A 21,311-nucleotide genomic window follows, 5' to 3' on the forward strand; every position below is an offset into this window, starting at 1 on the left:
AAGGGCACATGCTCCCTCATACTCGGAAGCACTGGGTATTTTGTGTCGACTACATGTCGGTAGCAACAGCAAGGAGCACTGTGAAGCAGTGTGAAGGTCAGTATAACCATTCATCCCCGTATCACGAGGACTGTTCAGCCCTACTTTCATGTACTTTTTATATCTTGTATTGAACTGCCTTAGCTTATCAGTTTTCTGTAATATGCTGACATCTAGTGGTGGTTTCTGGCCACTACAACTTGTTTACCAATGTGTTGTTGGTATCTTCCTTTGTCCTGCCCTACTATTTAGTGTTAGTTGGTTTAGTCCTAACTAGACTGTGCCCACTTCTTCCATGTTCCCTCAGTCAGTGTTAGTTATTCACAGAGATGGGACTTATGAAAGTCATTGTCTTCTTACACTTCAAAAAAACATCCACAGTACTTCAATTAGCTGAAGTAATTTTGCACTGTATTCTTTTGTGTCTTTGCAACAGAACCGACCCAGTCTGCACTTGGGTATTTCCGTTAGAATACCGCTTCCCCGTCCGAACTTCGACAACAGACACCACAGCTGACCATACAAGACTAATCCAGAGTAATCCAGAAGGTAGACTACTTTATTTTAACACAGATACAAGATATATACACTCAGGGGACAATCCCCCTCCCTGCATAATGCCACAGGGTGGGGCAATCCACATTTAGTAACAAGAGCCATACCAACAGACAGTCCCATCAGGAGGGAGGGCTGCTGGAGACACCCCCCACCAAGCCAATACACATAAACACATACATCCCATAATAGTTTGCTCCCAAGCCAGACACACAATATAACAATGGGATGCACCCACATAACATCAAACAATCAACAACCCCCTACCCCAATATTAGGACAGATCACCCTGTACCCCTAACATGCACATGGTGATTTACACATAAGAGGGATATGGGGAGCTGAGATAGGGGTCTCCCCACCTCTCCAAAGTGAGCTGGGTTCCATGGGCCCCCCACCCAAAGAGACTCCCGTCACAGTCTTATTGAAAAGTTACTGCGGAAATTTACTGCATCTGAGCACCACAAATCAAAAACTCTGTTTAATTCATTTTTAATATTCAAAACGCGCCCATCCATTCATGTCTCCATGTTTTATTTTGCCGAGAAATCATATTGAAAAACATCCCTTAGCATTTCTGGCAGTGGCCATCTTGATCAAGGGCAAAAGATTCCTGTAGCAATTACTTCCTGAAATCCATCTGCCCTTAGCTCAGGCATGCAGGCAGGAGGGTGTGCTTAGCTAAGAAAAGTCCTCCTCCCCTCCTAAAGACTCTTGGGATGTATGCCATCATTTGCCTAGGCCTGGAAACCAGGAAGTAACTGAAGAAATTAAGAAAAAAGTTTAAAACAAGTAAATATGATAAACGTTCCTATCAATTTACTAATGTTGGCAGCATAAGGACTGAAAAAAGTCAATGTTTGCTGTGAGGGTAAAGTTCCACTCTATGCTGCCTGTGGATGGTGCCAAGTCAGCAGGCTGTAGTGTCAAGACAGTCTGGCTCTAAGGTGGTATGTCAATGCATAAAGAGTCATCTGATACAGAACAGGGATGGTCCCCATTTTGAGGGGTCTGTCCCTGGAAACCGTGTCCCCAACATGTCCACAGCTGTAAGGTGGTACAATATAAATAGCACTATCCCCTTAGGAGTCGCTAGAGATTTGGGTCCTCGTATAGTCCTGCACAGCCAGGCAACACAGATTTTCCACACAGACATTAACCGGTCCTTGGGCTTGTGTTTTTTGGATTTTATTAGGGCAATTTGAACTTGGATGGGGTAAGGGGTGTATAGAATGGGATGCCCAAGGGAACGGCAACTGAGGACAATCCTTCTGGAACTACGTAGAAGTCTCTTTAAACATCACAATTTTCTTCTTGGAGAGCTAGCCAGCCTCTCCTGGTGTACCACCCGAGACGCTCCTCTATCCAGCTGTCTGAAGGAATTCTTGGGGAGGGGATCCAGTGCCTGTCACTTTAAAGCTAATCCAGTTTCCCACTAGAGTGCTCCCTCCCCTTGCTGGCCCAGGGGGTGTAGGTCTACTCACTCAGTCCTCTGTCTGTGAGCTGATGGGTTGGTTGCTGCTCTCTGGCCTGCTGCTGGGCCGCTCCTGTCCTGGTCCTGTCTCTGGGGGCCGGTGAGGTCCTGAGCTTTTCTCCTTTCCAGCGCCACTTACTTGAGGGGATCCCCTTCCCAGCTGGGCCCCCTCCCCGGCTCCTGCACCTCAGCCTTTTCTCTCCATATTCCACTTGAACTCTCCTGCTGCTGAGCAGGCTCTCTCACATTTAAAGTGTTACTGAACCCACAACAGTACAATCAGTCTGTAGATGCAGTAAAGCATGCTTGTTATACTCACTGTGGAACCTAAGGTGTTAATCCTCCACATTGTGTAAATAGGGTGTTTGATCCTAACATTTCTGATCCCCCCCCTTCTTCTGGTGTCTCCTAAATATCTCCTGGTAGAACAGAGGCGCGTGGGTAAGCTGCACATACTCAGTTTGGTGTGTATTGCTAGAGAGTTGTTTTTTCATAAGAGAGTGTATGTGATCAGCACTGAGCAGACAGAGGTCAGAGGTTCTGCATCCTCCTAGAGCAGAATGAAAACTCCTACAAGCTAAAACCAGTGCTATGCTGAACACTGATAGAAGTCACAAGATTGCTCTAACTGCTGATGAGTAAAGGTATTTAGCTGTTTATATTTACTAAAATAATTGCATTTCTATGATCTGTGTACTGTGGGAGACCAGATATAGTGAATACAGGGTCCTGAATTTAGTAACACTTTAAGGGCTGCCCTGGCCCCATGCCAAGCCTCCTGTTTGGGGATTGGTCAGGGTCCCCTAAGTGTGCAGGCCAGCCCCTCCTCACCTCCGCCCACTGCTTCTAGAATCTTCTCCAAGATTCTACAGCAGGGGGAGGTATCAGGGAACTAACCTGCAGAGCCTCTCAGTTCTATTACACCCAGGCTTCTACTCTGCCCTTCTAACTAAAAATTTAACTCTAGCTCCACCTGGCTATCTAGAGGGGCGCCACATTAGCTCTACAATGCGCAAGTGTCTCGGTCACTCCAAAATTGTGTGGCAGAACTCTGTAGCCTATTGTTCTTCCTCATAGGGATTTTGTCTTTATATCTTAATTGTCTGCTTCTTGTTCTAAATGTCTGTGACCAATTGTTTTGGGGTGTGTTCAAAATGAGGGTGTGGTTTTGTGGGTGTGGCTATAAAAAGGGGTGTGATTTTTTTTTGTGCGTGTGGTTTAAAAGTGGGCATATTTAGTTGGATTTCATTTTGAAAATATGTTAACCTTAGCATAACTAGATTAGGTGAATGTATTCTTTTTTACACACAGTTATCATAGTGACAGTGTACTACTCTGGGGAGGTGATCAGAGACCAAAAATAAATAAGTAAATCACTAGAAAAATTGTAATAAAAAAAGAAAACAAATGTTAAAAATGTTTTTTTTGTGTTTTTTTTAATCTTTACATACTATTGCTAGTCAGTGTCCCTGATCACAACCACACCAGCCATATGATGAAGCTGTATTGCACTAGTGACATTATGTAAAAAAAAAAAAAAAAGTTTAGAATTTTTTTTTACTTTCTTAATTTTCCAAAAAATTACAACTTCAAAAAAACTCACCATGCTTCTTACTAGATACCATGCTTTCCAAAAAAGGGTCATTTGGGGGATATGTGTACTGTCCTGGAATTTTAGGGCCTCAAGAAATGAGCTGTCAGTATATCAGGATTGATGGATTTTCAAATACACACTATATTGCCAAAAGTATTGGGACTCCTTTACACGCACATGAACTTTAAAGGCATCCCAGTCTTAGTCCGTAGGGTTCAATATTGAGTTGGCCCACCCTTTGCAGCTATAACAGCTTCAACTCTTCTGGGAAGGCCGTCCACAAGGTTTAGGAGGATGTCTATGGGAATGTTTGAACATTCTTCTAGAAGCGCATTTGTGAGGTCAGGCATGAAGGGCGAGAAGGCTTGGCTTGCAGTCTCCGCTCATAATTCATCCCAAAGGTTCTATTGGGTGGAAGAACTTGCAGACCAGTCAAGTTCCTCCACCCCAAACTCGCTCATCCATGTCTTTATGAAATGAAAAGTGAAGGAGGCAGGACTGATTGGTGTTGAGAAGAGGGAAGGGCTGTGTGCAGAATAGAAGAGGCAGGAGGTATAGTAAGGAACGTAAACACAATGACAGCTGGCTGGAAGTGAGGAAAGTGAGGCTGGGAGCTGCTCGGCGTGCAGGCAGGGAGGGAGGAGAGACACACGGCCATTCAGCACATTTCTCTGCCAGTACAGCCCGGACTCCGCCGACATACCTCCACCAGGCTGCAGGTGAATTCCCCATCCTGTCTGTGGATTTATGAAAGAACAAAGACAAAAATAGCTCCCGGAGTCTCCAGGATACAAGAAGCTGGTTGGTGATTCAATGCACCAGTGCCAACCTAAAAAAGAAAAGCATCCAGTTTACAGGAGGTGCTCTTTGGGATGGTGAAGAGGCTTAATTTGTCCTGTGCAGATTCCAAACCTACAAGCTTCTCTTCTTGATTGACCTTTCTTTTCAAATATATTCAAGCTAAGCACCAAAAAAGAGCTTTTTCCATCCTTGTAGCCCTGGGGATCCCTGTGCCAGTTCCTTTGGAGGCTTTTCCAGATTGATACTGCTATGACCTGCCGGATCATTTTCTCACCACATGAGGGCGTAGGATCTCCATTTTCCCAGCTACACACTTGACCAGACCTGAGTGGAGAGGGGATCGTCAGGATATATATATACACATGCGCATTACCCATGCGCGTTCTGGTTAGTGTGAAATTCTACCATTTGCACTGGGAATCAAGGAGCACTGTTTTCACCGGACTGTGTCTTAATATTATCTACTCACGTTTTATGAGCGCTGCATTTCTTTTATTTATGTATTTTGGGACTTTTATGTGTTTTCCTATGATGTTCAGCTGCTCTGCATTGTAGACGAGCGCTTACTATATAATATTATTCTCTTAGTTGGCGACTTCTGTGCGCTTCAACATGCACTGACCCCGCTCTGTCATTCTACGTGGCCTATCATTTTGTGGCTGAGTTGCTGTTGTTCCCAGTTGTTATCCCACTAACAGTTGAGCGTGGAATATTTGTAGCAAGGAAATTTTACAGATGGGCTTATTGCACAGGTGACAACCTATCACGGTACAACGCTTGGAGTCACTGAGCTCCTGAGAGCGATCCATTCTTTCACAAATGTTTGTAGAAGCAGTCTGCATGCCTAGGTGATGATTTTATACATCTGTGACCATGGAGGGGATTGGAACACCTGAATCCAATGATTTGGAGGGGGAGGCCCAATACTTTTGGCAATATAGTGTATATATGCCATAGTTTGAATAAACTTTAGGCTAGGTTCACACCTATGCAGTTTGTGTTTGATGCGTTTCTGCAGTGCATTTTGTAGTGCATTTTGCACATGCATTTTTGCCGTGTTTTTGATGCATTTTGCTTTTTTTTTTTTTTTCAACTTGTTGCTGGCCAGCATAAAAACGCATTAAAAACAAACTACATTATTTTCTGCAGTGTCTCCATTGAAGTCTATAGAACTAAAAACGCAATGTTTTCAATTTAAAAAAGTCCCTGACCCTTTCCATAAAACACACTGTGAAAAAGCGGAGAAGTGAACCTGCCCCATAGGAAATCATGTTAAATGGACTGCAAAACGCAGTGGAAAATGCACAGGTTTGAACCTAAACTCAAACAGGCTAAATATTATAAACTGATTTGGGTTATTTCTACCAAAGAAATGTAGCAGAATACATTTTGGCCTAAATACATGATGAAAGATTATTTATTTGCTAAATTTTATAACAAAAACAAAGGAAAGCACTCCCCCCCCCCCCCACACACACACACAATTTTCTGTCTTTTTTTGCATTTATTTAGTAAAAAAAAATAAAAAAAAAACAGCTGTGATCAAATAACACCAAAAGAAATCTCTATTTTTGTGAAAAATTATAAAAATGTAATTTGGGTACATTGTTGCTTGAATAATTGTCATGCAAAGTGTGACAGCGCTGAAAGCTGAAAATTAGCCTGGCCAGCAAGGGGGTGAAAGTTTCCTCCTCCTACAAGAAAAACATAAGAAGCATTAAAATGCATCAAAAACACATTTGAGGCTCCGTTCACACCAATACGTTTTTTATTGCTTTTTGCAGAAACGCACTACAGTCCATTGAACATGGTTTCCTATAGAACATGTTCACATCTGTGCTTTTTTGATCTGCTGCGTTTTTGGAAAGAGTCGGGGACTTTTTTTTTTTTAAGCAAAAAGCAACATTTTTGCTACAATAGATTTCAATGGAGAATCTGCTGAAATGCATGGTAGTGCGTTTTTACCGCGTTTTGCATTTTTATTCTGCCCAGCAACAAAAAAAAAAAATCCACTTTAACAATAAAAAAAAAAAAAAAAGATGAACAAAATGCAAAACGTGGTAAAAACGCATCAAAGACACAAAACGAACTGCAAAAGTCACTGCAAAATGGACAAAAAGCAAACTGCATAAGAGTGAATGGAGCCTTAACATTAAATTCGAAAGTGTAACAAAAAAAACAAAAAATGCATGAGAAGCAACGCACAGATGTGAGCCTAGCCAAAAATAAATTTAGCATGTGCATGTATGATACATTTTGTGTAAGTATAAAATATTTGAGGTATTTATCATCTCTTAGACCAGTGGTTCTCAACCTTCCTAATGCCGCAACCCTTTAATACAGTTCCTCATGTTGTGGTGACCCCCAACCATAAAATTATTTTCGTTGCTACTTCATAACTGTACTTTTGGAGTGGGAGGAATAGTGCCACATCATTGGTGTCAGTGAGAGGAATAGTGCCACATCATTGGTGTCAGTGAGAGGAATAGTGCCACATCATTGGTGTCAGTGAGAGGAATAGTGCCACATCATTGGTGTCAGTGAGAGGAATAGTGCCACATCATTGGTGTCAGTGAGAGGAATAGTGCCACATCATTGGTGTCAGTGAGAGGAATAGTGTCCCATCGTTGATATCAGTGGGAGGAATAGTCCCCCATCATTGGTGTCAGTGTGGGAGGAATAGTGCCCCATCATTGGTGTCAGTGAGAGTAGTGCCACATCATTGGTGTCAGTGAGAGGAATAGTGTCCCATCGTTGGTATCAGTGGGAGGAATAGTGCCCCATCATTGGTGTCAGTGTGGGAGGAATAGTGCCCCATCATTGGTATCAGTGGGAGGAATAGTGCCCCATCATTGGTGTCAGTGTGGGAGGAATAGTGCCCCATCATTGATACTAGTGTGGGGCGGAATTGTGCCCCATCATTGGTGTCAGTGGGGGGGATAGTGCCCCATCGTTGGTGTCAGTGGGGGGAGGAATAGTTCCCCATCATTGGTGTCAGTGGGGGGGGGAAATAGTGCCCCATCATTGGTGTCAGTGGGAGGAATAGTGCCCCATCATTGATATTAATGACACCAATGATGGGGCACTATTCCTCCCACTGACACCAATGATACTTACCTTGCTGACTCCTGCTCCAGCCTGGGCTCGCTCCCTCCCTCTCCCATCTACAGCCAGCATACCTGGCTGCAGCAGCACCATCTGCACGCTGTAGACACTTACCTGTCAGCTGTCTTCCTTCTCTGGCCGCTCGATCTTCTTTGCTCTTCGCGCTGCTGCTTGGCTCCTCCTCTCCAAGCTCCACCTCCTCGCCGGTGATTGGCCGCCTGTGTGCCTCTCCTGAGCTACAGTTTCGGCGGCCAATCACTGGCAAGGAGGCAGAGCTGTTGAGTGATCCCGGGGATGTGGCCAGATGACAGGGGCAGCATGTCATCCCGCGCACACATCGCGGTCCAGGGAAATGTGGACGTATCTGCATGTGGGCAGACCCGCCTGGAGACTGATAGAGGAGCCGTGTCTCGGTTCCTAAGACCATCGGAAATATGTGTTTTCCGATGGTCTTAGGAGACCCCTGTGAAAGGGTTGTTCGACCCCCAAAGGGGACACGAACCACAGGTTGAGAACCGCTGTTTTAGAGAGATCACACTACTTCTCCATGACAATGCCTTCATATGATTTTCTCATCAAGAATTTAGAGCCATCTTTGTTCTGAGATCATCCAAGGTCATTTACTTCCTGGACTTGGATAGCAGAGCAGAGATGAAAACATAAAAACCCAGGTGCCTATGCAGCTCTTGTGTTCACAAACACCTGACACAGATCAGCCCCTGTTCTAGCCTCTCAGCTTGTGACTTGCTGCAAAGTTACCATGTTGCAGTCTGATCACTGAGGGAGGTTAGACTGAGGAAATGCCCCTCCTGTCTGCAGCAGACTGATGGCATCATCTCGGCTTAGGCAACACCACTGGAATGGATCTCCAGGACAAATTTATAATGATAAAAATGCTGATTTTGTCTTTTAAAATGATACTGTTGCTGTATATGGGGGCATATCAGAGCGTTATTCATGCAGATTTGTAATTTACTGAAAGGTCCACTTTAAGTTAGCCAACAGAGGGTATCACTTAAATTCAAAACTTTCTGCAGACTTCTAAAATAAAGTCTGGTGGGAAAAGGTGGCCATCCACAAAGGCTTGCAGTCATGCATGATGGCGTGTTATGGAAATGTGATCACCTCTCGTGTAACACGGTATTTACTCTCAACAGCAAGACACGCATAAAAACTTCAATTCTACTCTCTAAACAAAATATTATAACAACACGCCTTTGAAGCATTTTATCCGAGGAATATTCTTCCATGCTCTCCGAGAAAAGGTCTGGATTTTTCTTCAATGCCTCTTTAATGTAACCAAATGTTACAATAACATGCGAGTCTGTCTCTGCTTCACCTATCCTGGATGATTGAGCCCGCTCTCCCATTGCTGGTGATTGGGGTCACTGCCACTACAGACTTGTGCATTGTACTTGGAGGCTGTGTTGTATGAGTTATGTTGTTTCCTGGATCCGAGTGCTTAGGAACAGACGTTTCATGATTGAGGATGTGTGAAATGGTTAAACAAATCTACGCCTGGAAGCTTGACTACAATATTAAACAGCACGACTACTGAAATTCTCACTACACTAAGTACTACGCTAAGTACATCTTACATAGAGGGCAACTTAGATAAACTGCCTAAGGAAAATAGGAATTTTTAGTTCTTAGCTGGCTCTGGCTAGCATTTGAGCAAAATGTAATGCAGCTACAAGAAATATAGCTCAGGGCAGGGCCGGTGTTACAGGGTGTAACTGCTACTGCAGCCCTTCTCAAACATGGCTCCATGGAAGGGGCGGACTGACCATTTGGAAACTCGGGCACTGCCCGAGGGCCCGGGGTCAGTAGGGGACCCCATGAGATGCCCCTGGTACCTTTTTCATAGGCTTTTTTGAGTTTGGGCAAGGACACAGGGGCCCCATGATCCCCTATTGCCCAGGGGCCCCATGAGTTGTCAGTCCGCCCCAGCTCCATGGAACCATTGGGTTCCCCCAGAGGTTGCCAGGGGTTGTCTGAGCAATTAATGCCACTCAGATAAACTACCAATGACATCAATAATCTTTTCTGGAACGTCTAAGAAAGGTATTTTTTCCACTGACCACCAACGTATCGGGACATTCTTCACACTGACTTCCAAAGTAAGGGACATTCTTCACACTGACCTCCAATGTAGGGGATATTCTTCCTACTGACCTCCAATGTAGGGGATATTCTTCCTACTGACCTCCATTGTAAGTGACATTCTTCCCACTGACCACCAAGGTAAGGAACATTCTTCCCATCGACCACCAATGTATGGGCATATTCACACTGACTTCCAACGTAAGGGACATTCTTCCCACTGAATGAAAATGTAAGGGACATTCTTCCCACTGATCTCCAACATTCTTCCCACTGATCTCCAACCTAACTGACTTCCTACTGACCACCAATGTAAGACGCTGACTTCCAATGTAAGGGACATTCTTCCCTTTAACTGCCAATGTAAAGGACATTCTTTCCTCTGACCTTCAATGTAAGGGACGTTCTTTCCACTGACCACCAATTTAAGGGACGTTTTTCCCTCTGATTTCCAATGTAGGGGACATTCTTCCCACTGACCACCAATATAATGGACATTCTTACCAATGACCAATATTGTAAGGGACATTCTTCCCACTGACCACCAATGTAGGGGACATTCTTCCCACTGACCACAAATGTAAGGGACATTCTTCCCACTGACCACCAATGTAAGGGAAATTCTTCCCACTGACCACCAATGTAAGGGACATTCTTCCCACTGACTACCAATATAACGGACATTCTTCCTACTGACCACCAATGTAAGGGACATTCTTCCCACTGACTACCAATATAATGGACATTCTTCCTACTGATCACCAATGTAAGGGACGTTCTTCCCTTTGACTTTCAATGTAGGGGGCATTCTTCCCTTTGACTTCCAATGTGAGGGACATTCTTTCCACTGACCACCAAGGTACGGTATATTCTTCACACTGTCCACCAATGTAAGGGACATTCTTCCCATTGACCACCAATGTATGGGCATATTCATCATACTGACTTCCAACGTAAGGGATATTCTTCCCACTGAATGAAAATGTAAGCGACATTCTTCCCACTGATCTCCAACATTCTTCCCACTGATCTCCAACCTAACTGACTTCCTGCTGACTACAAATGTAAGACGCTGACTTCCAATGTAAGGGACATTCTTCCCATTAACTGACCACCAATGTAAAAGATGTTCTTTCCACTGACAACCAATGTAAGGGGGAACGTCTGCACTGACCATCAATGTAAGGGGGAGCTTTTCCACTGATCTCATTGAAATTGAGGGAGCAGTAAAATTTTCAATGTTGATGCTTACAATCAGAAGAAGAAAATTAACACTCTCCCCCTTATTGAAGCATTTAACAGGCAAGGAATACCAGCACATATTGCCTTTCAGACAGGTTCCATTTAAAGCTGATACATACACAGATGAAGTATATATTGGAAGAGACCAGTATTCCTTTGTATGCAGTTCTAGCACACAGCACAGACTCGTCTGGAAAGGTTTCTTGTGCTGCTTTCCTTCTCCCAGTCCAAGTTCTGCTGTAAAGAGGTTTGTAAACACTGATACCAAATCAAAATGTATATACCTATACTGCTGGAATAAAAATGGAATGATGTTTTAACCACTTACCGCTGACCTAGTACCTAGGCACAGTAACAAGCGGAGAGCTCCTGTTGCGTAGTGGCGGCCACATGATTGGAATGCCCACCTCCTCCTCCTGGCATTTAGATCCTGTTAAAGGGGCAGAAGGCGTCAGCGGGAAGGGGTTAATGAATTGACTCTATGAATGATAGTTTAAAGCTGAACTCTAAGCAAAAATAAAAGACATGAATTCATGTAGCTCTGTAATCACATCATTAAATGTATTTTTAAATGAAACCGAGTGCCTGAATTTGACCTGGTATCAGCCTCTTGCAAACCCCAGAACAGCAGAGCTTAGAGTGCGAGAAGGAGAAGCAGTACAAGGAGCCAATAAGTTGTGCTGACAAGAAACACACTGATAGGAGGAGAGAGCAGAGTAACAGAGGTCCCATCACTATGCTGCTTCACCTTTCACTGACCCATCACAGGCTGGGGGAAAGTCCAGGATGACCTGGGCTCAGAGGTAGTGGGTTGAATGATGCTGGTCATCAAATTAGGGACATCTAGTGACAGAAACAAAGTACTGCAGTGTACATCTCTGGCTTAAAGGTGAAAATTGCTGCAAAAAAAATGGTTTTGTGTTTTATAATTTAAATCAGCTATTCATTTTTTTACCTGGTTATTTGTCTGGAACTCTGTTTTAAATGACTAGGTACAGTGTCCTTCCTGGGCGGCAGACAGATGAATATTCCTCACTGAAGGATATTTTTCTCCACATATTTTCCCTCAGTAGTAAACTTTGGACCTCTCAGAACCGCTGCAGGAGGAAGGGGTTTGAAGCCTAATTAAAGCACACAGCCAGGAGATAACCTATTTGGGAAAATTTTGTGTAATAAATGGAATTACAGGCATGGGGCCAGCTCCACCGGATGTCATTTACAGCAAAGGAAAAAGATACTATTGTATTACGCTGAGCTCAAAATGAGCAATAATTTCAGAATAGTAATTGGCAATGAGGGCCACTGCCAAAGAAAACAAAGATTTCCTTTACAAGTGTCCAGCATGAGGAGGAATATAAAGACCACATTGAAGAAAGATCATTACAGGTTTCGTTCCCCGCTCAGAGGTTCCTTTTTATTTAATTGACAAAATTAAAAGGAAAATGTCAAATGGCTGAGATCTGCGGGATGATGGAAGAACGGAGATTAGTGGCAGAAGGTTAAGGAAGTCCTGCAAGAACGTCTTCCTAGGAAGGAGTGGAGTGGGGCCGGTATGCTGAGGGTAGAATAACAAGATGGAAGGAGCTTACCTATTGTTTGAATATACAAGCAGGGCTGGGCAAATGGATAGACAGGCAAGGCGTTTTCTTTTGGCACAAATGGGAATGTGTTTGTGAGTTAGCTCTGTTGTAATAAGCATGCTGCGCTTCCTGCAGCTGTGTTTTCCCAGGCTTGTGCTCCAAGAAAACAGTTAAACACACAATTGACATACGTGAACTCTCCCAAATGATTAGTAAATGTGTTCAGCCAGTCTTGTGATCCAGGAAATCCTGCCACGTAGCACACCGAGTATTGGACCTCCCTGCAGCCTACACTGCACTTAAGCAATACAGCCTGGTCTAAGACCCACCCCAGAGCAGCAGCACATTGATGAGGTCATCACTCTCCTCCTGTGAGCAGCTTGACTGTGTTAGACTAGGAGTCTCTTCTGTCCCCTGAAGACGTTCCTTAGCAATGAAATGCCTTGTACGGAGCTTATTCATGACATTATCCCACATACCGATCCCAATGCGGTAGTGTTGATGTTTGCCTGTCTCTTCTATAATATAGTGAGTGCCCTGTACTGTATAAATGAACACTTCTATATCAACAGTGCCAAACAATTAGTAAATGTGTTCAGCCAGTCTTGTGATCCAGGAAATCCTGTCACGTAGCACAGCCAAGTAGTGGACCTCCCTGCAGCCTACACTGCACTTAAGCAATACAGCCTGGTCTAAGACCCACCCCAGAGCAGCAGAACATTGATGAGGTCATCACTCTCCTCCTGTGAGCAGCTTGACTGTGTTAGACCAGAAGTCTCTTCTGTCCCCTGAAGACATTCCATGGCAATGAAATGCCTTGTACGGAGCTTATTCGTGACATTATCCCACATACCGATCCCAATGCGGTACTGTTGATGTTTGCTTGTCTCTTCTATAATATAGTGAGTGCCCTGTACTGTATAAATGAACACTTCTATATCAACTAAAGTGTACAGGAGGGTGCACACCTTTTTTTTTTTTCCACAATAGGTATTACAAAGCACATTCTTATTTAAGCTGCACAACTGCTTTAATAGCAGACTTTTCAAAAGTTCCGACCAGGTCAAACCAACCACTTCAGAACATAATATTCAAAAGTTCCGACCAGGTCAAACCAACCGCTTCAGAACATAATACAAAACATGCCCTGGTAGTTTTAATTTCCATACCTAAGGAGTCTAGAGGTCTAAAAATACCATCAATTTTGCCCTGTCTGGAAATAATGCAAAATACGGAGCGTGTTTACTGCATAGGTACATTGTTAGACAATAAGCCATTTTTCCATGCAAATTATGCGCAGGTGTAGGAATGCCTTTGAAGCTCACGTGTGGGGCCTTTTAGACATTTTTTTTATTGCATCATACCAAAAGACTGTTATTACCAATCTCACAATCTCTGAGGGGAAGCAGCGATGCTCTGATTAGTTGAATCATTGTTTATTGTGAACTTGATTGAAGGAGTTGTTGATTAGAAGATCTCTCCTCCCTGTAGCCTGGCTTTGGATTGGCTACATCTGGATGGAGCGGTGCTTGCTTCTGTGAAATACTCCATGCTGGCAGTGACCCATCCACCTCCACCAAAAGAAAAACAGCAGAAACGGCTCCATTTCTGCTACTCTGCTGCTGACTAAGGCTGAACAACGCAAGTCTTGCCTGAACCACAATATTCAAAGAATATCTCCAGCCTTGATTGTTTTGGCGAACACTCAGGAATTTCCTTCCTCGCCTGAGGGTCTGGAAATTAATACTTGATGTGTTTTTAATTTCTTTTTTCTTAACAAGAAAATTGAGTGTTCCTTTTACCCTGTTTAAAACAAGAAGTATTCCGAATCCTTTGGATCCTTCCAAATGCAATGTAAGACATCCTTTGGAAACCAGCAACTGGCAATACAGATAGTGCTAGAAGACTATTGGCTTTCGCAAAGAGCTGGTCTGCCATCAGGGGGGCATCAGTAGTAGATGGTGTGGGCGGCCCCTGGGATTAGGGAATTAGTAACTGCCTATCCAAATTTCAAATTAAATCCATGTGGTGGTATGACCCATAAACTGCTCTGTTGAGAAAGGAAGACAAAATATATTAGCAAGGGTAAAGGCAGCTACATGGATTAAGAAGAATATATCTAAGTATGAGCAAAACAGTTTTCACATACCTATAAAATTGTGACATCCACACTATCTTAGCCTCTTGCCAATGTAACACATATGTGCAGCGGCAAAGAGGGTGGGCTTTAATGCCCACACACTACACATATGTTTCCTTGGGTGACGGGAGTTTCTGTGCTGAGAGTTCACTCAATGCATGCTTTCAGCACAGTCTTTGACATCTCCCAGGCACTCTAGTAATGATCGGCACTGTGACAGCCATTCACAGCATGTAGAAAGAACGTCCCAGGTGTCTCACATCCAGCAAAACCCAACAATCTGTATGGTAAAAGCAGCCTCAGCCCAGGCTCCATCCAGGCCATGCGCCTCAACGCGTTTCGCCCTGCCCAGTCATGAACATTTCATATGTATTCATTTTTTTAATTGAGGTTTATCACTGTCATAAGAGAGCTCACATTCCCCTTTAATGAGAGCCTAAATGTAAAGATAGGTGCTCTTGAAGGGCTTAGATCTTTAATGTCTCAAGCCCATCTGGATTGGCATAACCCCAAATACCACCAAAACTATCCCAGACTCCTCTGGACTGTCCCAGGATTTTAACAGAATCCTGGTATCCCGTGTGTCTAGGACCGAGAGATGGAGCGCACAGCTCCAGCTCTTTGCAGACGAACTGATCTACTGCTTGACAGAGTCTACTCAGTCCAGGTAGCAGAAGGAGGAGGACGAAGAGAGCAGATTCGCGGGACAAGGACTGCAGTGCAAGGTAAGTTTTGTCCACTGACACCATTGTTTACTTTCACCCCCTACTGGGTGCTGTTGTTCCTCCCCACCGCCCTCTGGGTACTATTGTAAACCAGCCCACAGGTCACTACTGATTCCCCCCAATACACACTGGTACCGTTACTGACCACTATTTTTTCCACACCCAGTTCTGTGCACTACTGTTCTCGCCCACCTTTCACAGTCATCTAGGGTATTTTTATTCCCCTCGCCCTCCGCTGGGCAACATTGTTCTCTCTACTTTGGCTGGGGACTAGTTTTCCCTCAACCAAATCTTCGCATTGTTGTTCCTCCCATACCCTGCTTATAACCTCCCCCCCTCCCCAGAGCATTATTGTTCCCTCCCACCTCCACTGGGCATTATTGTCCCCCTTGCTAAGGTTTACTATTCCCTCCACCACCTTCTTAGCACCAATATACCTTCTGACCCTCTCTGAGCATCAATATTGCTCCCATTATGTTCCCTGAGCGCCGCATAGAGAGGGGGTGTCACCAATCTCATCTGGTCTTCTCACCCTGCAGCTCCCCTGAAGCCAGATCTTCTCCACATCACAAGCACTAGAGCTGCAGCAAGGATTCATGTAGCAGAGCAGCGCTTGTGATATTGATGAGATTGGATGCTAGGGGACGTTGGAGCCACGTTCTTCTTTCACAGACCTGAAGTGAAGATTAGTTAACACACAGTGGACTATCAGCAATGTCCCTGCGCTCCTCACAACGTAAGTCCTGCCCCTTCTAGAACTGTGGGGCATTGTCTATGGGATTGTCCCAGGATTGAAGCATAATCCTGGTGTCCTGCTGATCCAGGTCATGTCCTGAAGTCCAGGGCTGAATCTCTTGTTCCAGCGCTCAGCTCTGATCTATGCACCTACTGCCTGGCAGTGTGATCTCACCAGCAAAGTAAGGGCCCCATGTTACACCCTTCTGACCCCTGTATGTTTCACAGTCCTGACCCTGCACTTTATATGCTGTGTCATATACAGTATGTATAGTACGTGATTACCTAATTCTGACCAAGACATTTATTGTCTCTCTCGTGTCCAGTTGCTAGATAGTTCCCAATTATTTAAACGAACCAGACAAGGTGTTCACATCTATATCCTGTAAGCAGGGAACTACAGTGGGGCAAAAAAGTATTTAGTCAGCCACCAATTGTGCAAGTTCTCCCACTTAAAAAGATGAGAGAGGCCTGTAATTGGCATCATAGGTAGACCTCAACTATGAGAGACAAAATGAGAAAACAAATCCAGACAATCACATTGGCTGATTTGGAAAGAATTTATTTGCAAATTATGGTGGAAAATAAGTATTTGGTCAATATCAAAAGTTCATCTCAATACTTTGTTATATATCCTTTGTTGGCAATGACAGAGGTCAAACGTTTCCTGTAAGTCTTCACAAGGTTGGCACACACTGTTGCTGGTATGTTGGCCCATTCCTCCATGCAGATCTCCTCTAGAGCAGTGATGTTTTGGGGCTGTCGCTGGGCAACACGGACTTTCAACTCCCTCCAAAGGTTTTCTATGGGGTTGAGATCTGGAGACTGGCTAGGCCACTCCAGGACCTTGAAATGCTTCTTACGAATCCACTCCTTCATTGCCCGGGTGGTATGTTTGGGATCATTGTCATGTTGGAAGGCCCAGCCACGTTTCATCTTCAATGCCCTTGCTGATGGAAGGAGGTTTGCACTCAAAATCTCACGATACATGGCCCCATTCATTCTGTCCTGTACATGGATCAGTCGTCCTGGTCCCTTTGCAGAGAAACAGCCCCAAAGCATGATGTTGCCACCCCCATGCTTCACAGTAGGTATGGTGTTCTTTGGATGCAACTCAGCATTCTCTCTCCTCCAAACACGACGAGTTGTGTTTCTATCAAACAGTTCTATTTTGGTTTCATCTGACCATATGACATTCTCCCAATCCTCCTCTGGATCATCCAAATGCTCTCTAGCAAATTTCAGACGGGCCCGGACATGTACTGGCTTAAGCAGGGGGACACGTCTGGCACTGCAGGATCTGAGTCCCTGGCGGCGTAGTGTGTTACTGATGGTAGCCTTTGTTATGTTGGTCCCAGCTCTCTGCAGGTCATTCACTAGGTCCCCCCATGTGGTCCTGGGATTTTTGCTCACCGTTCTTGTGATCAATTTGATCTCACGGGGTGAGATCTTGCGTGGAGCCCCAGATCGAGGGAGATTATCAGTGGTCTTGTATGTCTTCCATTTTCTAATTATTGCTCCCACAGTTGATTTGTTCACACCAAGCTACTTGCCTATTGCAGATTCAGTCTTCCCAGCCTGGTGCAGGTCTACAATTTTGTTTCTGGTGTCCTTTGACAGCTCTTTGGTCTTCACTATAGTGGAGTTTGGAGTGTGACTGTTTGAGGTTGTGGACAGGTGTCTTTTATACTGATAACAAGTTCAAACAGGTGCCATTGATACAGGTAATGAGTGCAGGACAGAGGAGCCTCTTAAAGGAGAAGGTACAGGTCTGTGAGAGCCAGAAATCTTGCTTGTTTGTAGGTGACCAAATACTTATTTTCCACCATAATTTGCAAATAAATTCTTTCCAAATCAGCCAATGTGATTGTCTGGATTTTTTTTTCTCATTTGTCTCTCATAGTTGAGGTCTACCTATGATGCCAATTACAGGCCTCTCTCATCTTTGTAAGTGGGAGAACTTGCACAATTGGTGGCTGACTAAATACTTTTTTTGCCCCACTGTATATGTAATGATCGAATTTACAATTTTGTTCTTTGTGGCATAGTGACTACAGTATACCTCCCAACTAACCTGGGGACTTTGAAATAAATACAAGGGTCCCGCAGACCCACCCTATGTTCTGGCAGTGCTGAATGCTTTTTCCAACAACCCAGCAATGGTATCAAACCTTCAACTAGCATGGTGCCTATACAGGAAGGTGTGGAAAACTATCCACACATCTTGTTTCTGGTCATGTGATATAAGCTGATACTGATCTGGAGTCTGAATTAAAGTTTAGGGGGGCTGGTCTAAAGAGAAGTTTAAAGGGGGTGCTAATCTGGGGCCTGAAAAGTTTAACCTCCTTACATGGGTGGATGGATGTACCAGTACAGACTTTTGTTTGCACACACACAAAGCTCTTACTCCTGCCATTAGTCAATGGAGAACATTTAGTAAGGGCACAGAGACGATCAGGGTGGCTCTGTGCCATGGGATAGATGTGATTTCCAATCACAGAGATCACCAATGTAAATAGTGTAGTACTGTTTATATTGTTGTTCCCTCCTCTTCCTCTCACTACAGACTGAAGGATTCAAGGAATTAATCAATCCTATGGGAAGGCTGCAATTGAAGGTGGGGGTGGGGTTAAAAGGCCATTAACCACCAGTCTTTTGGGATTGCTTTTTGGGTTTTAAAGTGCCGCTCACCACCAGTAATAAGATGTAGGGATTTTAAAGTGCCAGTGATCACCTATGATTGTGGGATTGTTTTGGTGAAGTTTAAATGCCACTGGTCACTAACGTTCTGGGAGTGTTTTGGAAGGTTTTAATATGCCGCGGACCACCAGTGATGAAGGGTGGGGCCTTTTAAAATGCCACTGACCACCAATGATTGTATGACTGGGTGGGTGGAGATGTGTGTGTATTATTGCTATTAAAACTTTAAACTATTGAACACAATGCAATTTAAACCTTTGCACTTTTCATACTTTAAGCGCTTTTCCACTAATAATGAAATTCTAAAGCTGGCCATAGATGGATTGATGGCTAGCCATCGATCAACTTCAGTACAACCAGCCTGTCTGATTTTATGCATGTGAACACTGCCGGTGGGTATATCAGCCAGCAGTAATCATTGTGTTCTGCCGCAGGGAAGGCTTCCTGACTACAGAACACAGTAATGCTGTGGAAGGGAATCAGCGTTGATGGGGGAATCAAGCACTTTTCTTTCCTTCCACCCATGGTGGAAGAAAAGAAAATTTTATCATCTATGGCCTGCCTGACACTTGTATTCAGGGGGTGACTTTTAAAGGCCAAGCTCACCTTAAAGCAGAACTTCACGTATGGATATTTCAGGGGCGGACTGACAACTCATGGGGCCCCCGGGCAATAGGGGATCATGGGGCCCCTGTGTCCTCGCCCACACCCAAAAAAGCCTATGAAAAAGCCAATAAAAGGTACCAGGGGCATCTCATGGGGTCCCCTACTGACCCCGGGCCCTCAGGCCCTCAGGCAGTGCTCGAATGGTCAGTCCGCCCCTGGATATTTTATACATAGTTACATTGGTCCAACTTGAGCCGCTCACCATGGGTGCCATTCAGAGATTGTTTTGCATTTTCTGAGCAAGTTTAAAGTGTTCTCTGATTGGAAGAGGTGGAGAAGCGGCATGGTGATATCATAAAACAGCAGCCTGCTTATATAAAGTCCAAGATATTTGACTACTGAATATATATGATTGGGCTTCTCCTATTTTGGTATTTTTTTTATAAATACGATTTATATTCAACAATCTAGGAGAAAAAGTAGAAGCGAAAAAGGATAAAAGTAGAAAACGAGGGGTGAGGAAGGGGGAGGTGACTGACAGGGCGTGGTCACAAATCTTAACAAACTGATAATAGTTTGCAGAATTGTGATCTGCTGATATTCAGACTTATAATTGGTCTCCAAACTGTGTGTGGCAGTCATGGAAATAAAGTTGACTCAGCCACAATCCCCCTTTAACAGCTTAAAGCTGAACTCTAGGTACAAAAACGTTTATTGAAATATAATTCTTTACAATGACAAAAGATTTAAATCTATTTTGTGTGCATTAAAAGACTTTGCAAACCCAGTTATTACCTGGGTAGAGGTGACATCATCATTGTGCTGTATATAGCATGTGCAGAGGAAAGAGCTGTGGGAGGGACTGAGCAGGCCCCACCCACCACAGGCTACCTGCAGAAAACTATAGGAGGGGGCGGACACAAGATCAGTCACCAAGAAGGGAGAGCAGCAGTGACCGGTCTTTATTATCTTGGATTACTGTACAGATCTGGAAGAAATGCACAAGAACAGGCTTGGTTCAAGGGGGGGTGGGCACTCGCTTATTCCCCCCCTTTGCTGATCTGCCAGGCTGCATGCTTGGAAAAGGGTCTGCTATGGATTTTGGGGAGTACCCCCACGCTATTTTTTTTTCCACTTTTGGCGTGGGGGTTCCCCTCAAAACCCATACCAGAAACAATGGGCTTGGTATGGATGGAGGGGGGGACCCCACGCTGTTTTTTAAATTATTTTTTTAATTGCTGGCAATTCTATCTTTTACATTCAGCTGTCAGTGGGAACCCCGCGGACAGCTGAAACATTAACTCTGCATGGTTTTCACTACTAAAATATCGCATGACTTGATAAAATAACTCACGGGATATTTTAGTAGTGTTTTTTGGTGAATTCAAACTTTTTTTAAAAAATGCTGTGCGGTATCCTACCGCATACTCGGATGTGGTAAGATACCGCTTAGTGAACTGTGCCCAGTGAGCCTCTCACTGGGCCCCCTGCTGACCCCGGACCCTCGGCAATGCCCGAATTGTCAGTCCGCCCCTGATGCGTAACCTAAGGGGTTAATCCTCTGCATTGTGTAAAAACAATGTTTGATCCTGACTTCTCTGATCTTCCCCCTCTTATATCCTGATAAGACATATTGTGTGGAGTCACTCTGAACATGCTCAGTTTGGTATGTATTGTTAAAGCGTTTTTTTTTTCTTGGGAGAATGCATGTGATCAGCACAGGGTCAATCAGCACTGTCCAGACAGAGGGTCAGTGATCCTGCATCCTCCTAGAGCAAAATGAAAACTCCTCCTACAAACTTTAACATGTGCTCAGCTGGACATTGATAAAAATCACAAGACTGCTATATACTGCTGATTAGAAAAGGTATTTAATAGTTTATAGTTACTAAAATAATTGCATGTCCATGTT

The 21,311-nt window shown here is 44.2% G+C and overlaps 1 protein-coding gene and 1 long non-coding RNA gene across 2 annotated transcripts in view; one reads left to right on the top strand and one right to left on the bottom strand.

Annotated features, from left to right (window-relative positions):
- The first annotated feature begins 4,209 nt into the window (after positions 1-4,209).
- The window catches only part of LOC149445760 (integrator complex subunit 14-like), a 65,483-nt gene continuing 48,381 nt past the window's right edge, over positions 4,210-21,311 (top strand). The window contains exon 1 of the mRNA XM_089653415.1: positions 4,210-4,850. Within this exon, the coding sequence (XP_089509541.1) occupies positions 4,826-4,850 (25 nt within the window). The 5' untranslated portion in view covers positions 4,210-4,825. The remainder of the gene's footprint in view (positions 4,851-21,311) is intronic.
- LOC149445761 (uncharacterized) lies at positions 5,948-11,751 on the bottom strand. The gene is made up of 2 exons (XR_016306347.1): positions 11,242-11,751; positions 5,948-6,157 (listed from the first exon to the last, which is right to left on the bottom strand). It is a non-coding gene; the product is annotated as an uncharacterized LOC149445761 (long non-coding RNA).

Source organism: Staurois parvus, unplaced genomic scaffold, assembly GCF_062004578.1.
Source record: "Staurois parvus isolate SC_StPar_1 unplaced genomic scaffold, SC_StPar_1.0 ptg000711l, whole genome shotgun sequence".
In the NCBI taxonomy this organism is placed as follows: domain Eukaryota; kingdom Metazoa; phylum Chordata; class Amphibia; order Anura; family Ranidae; genus Staurois; species Staurois parvus.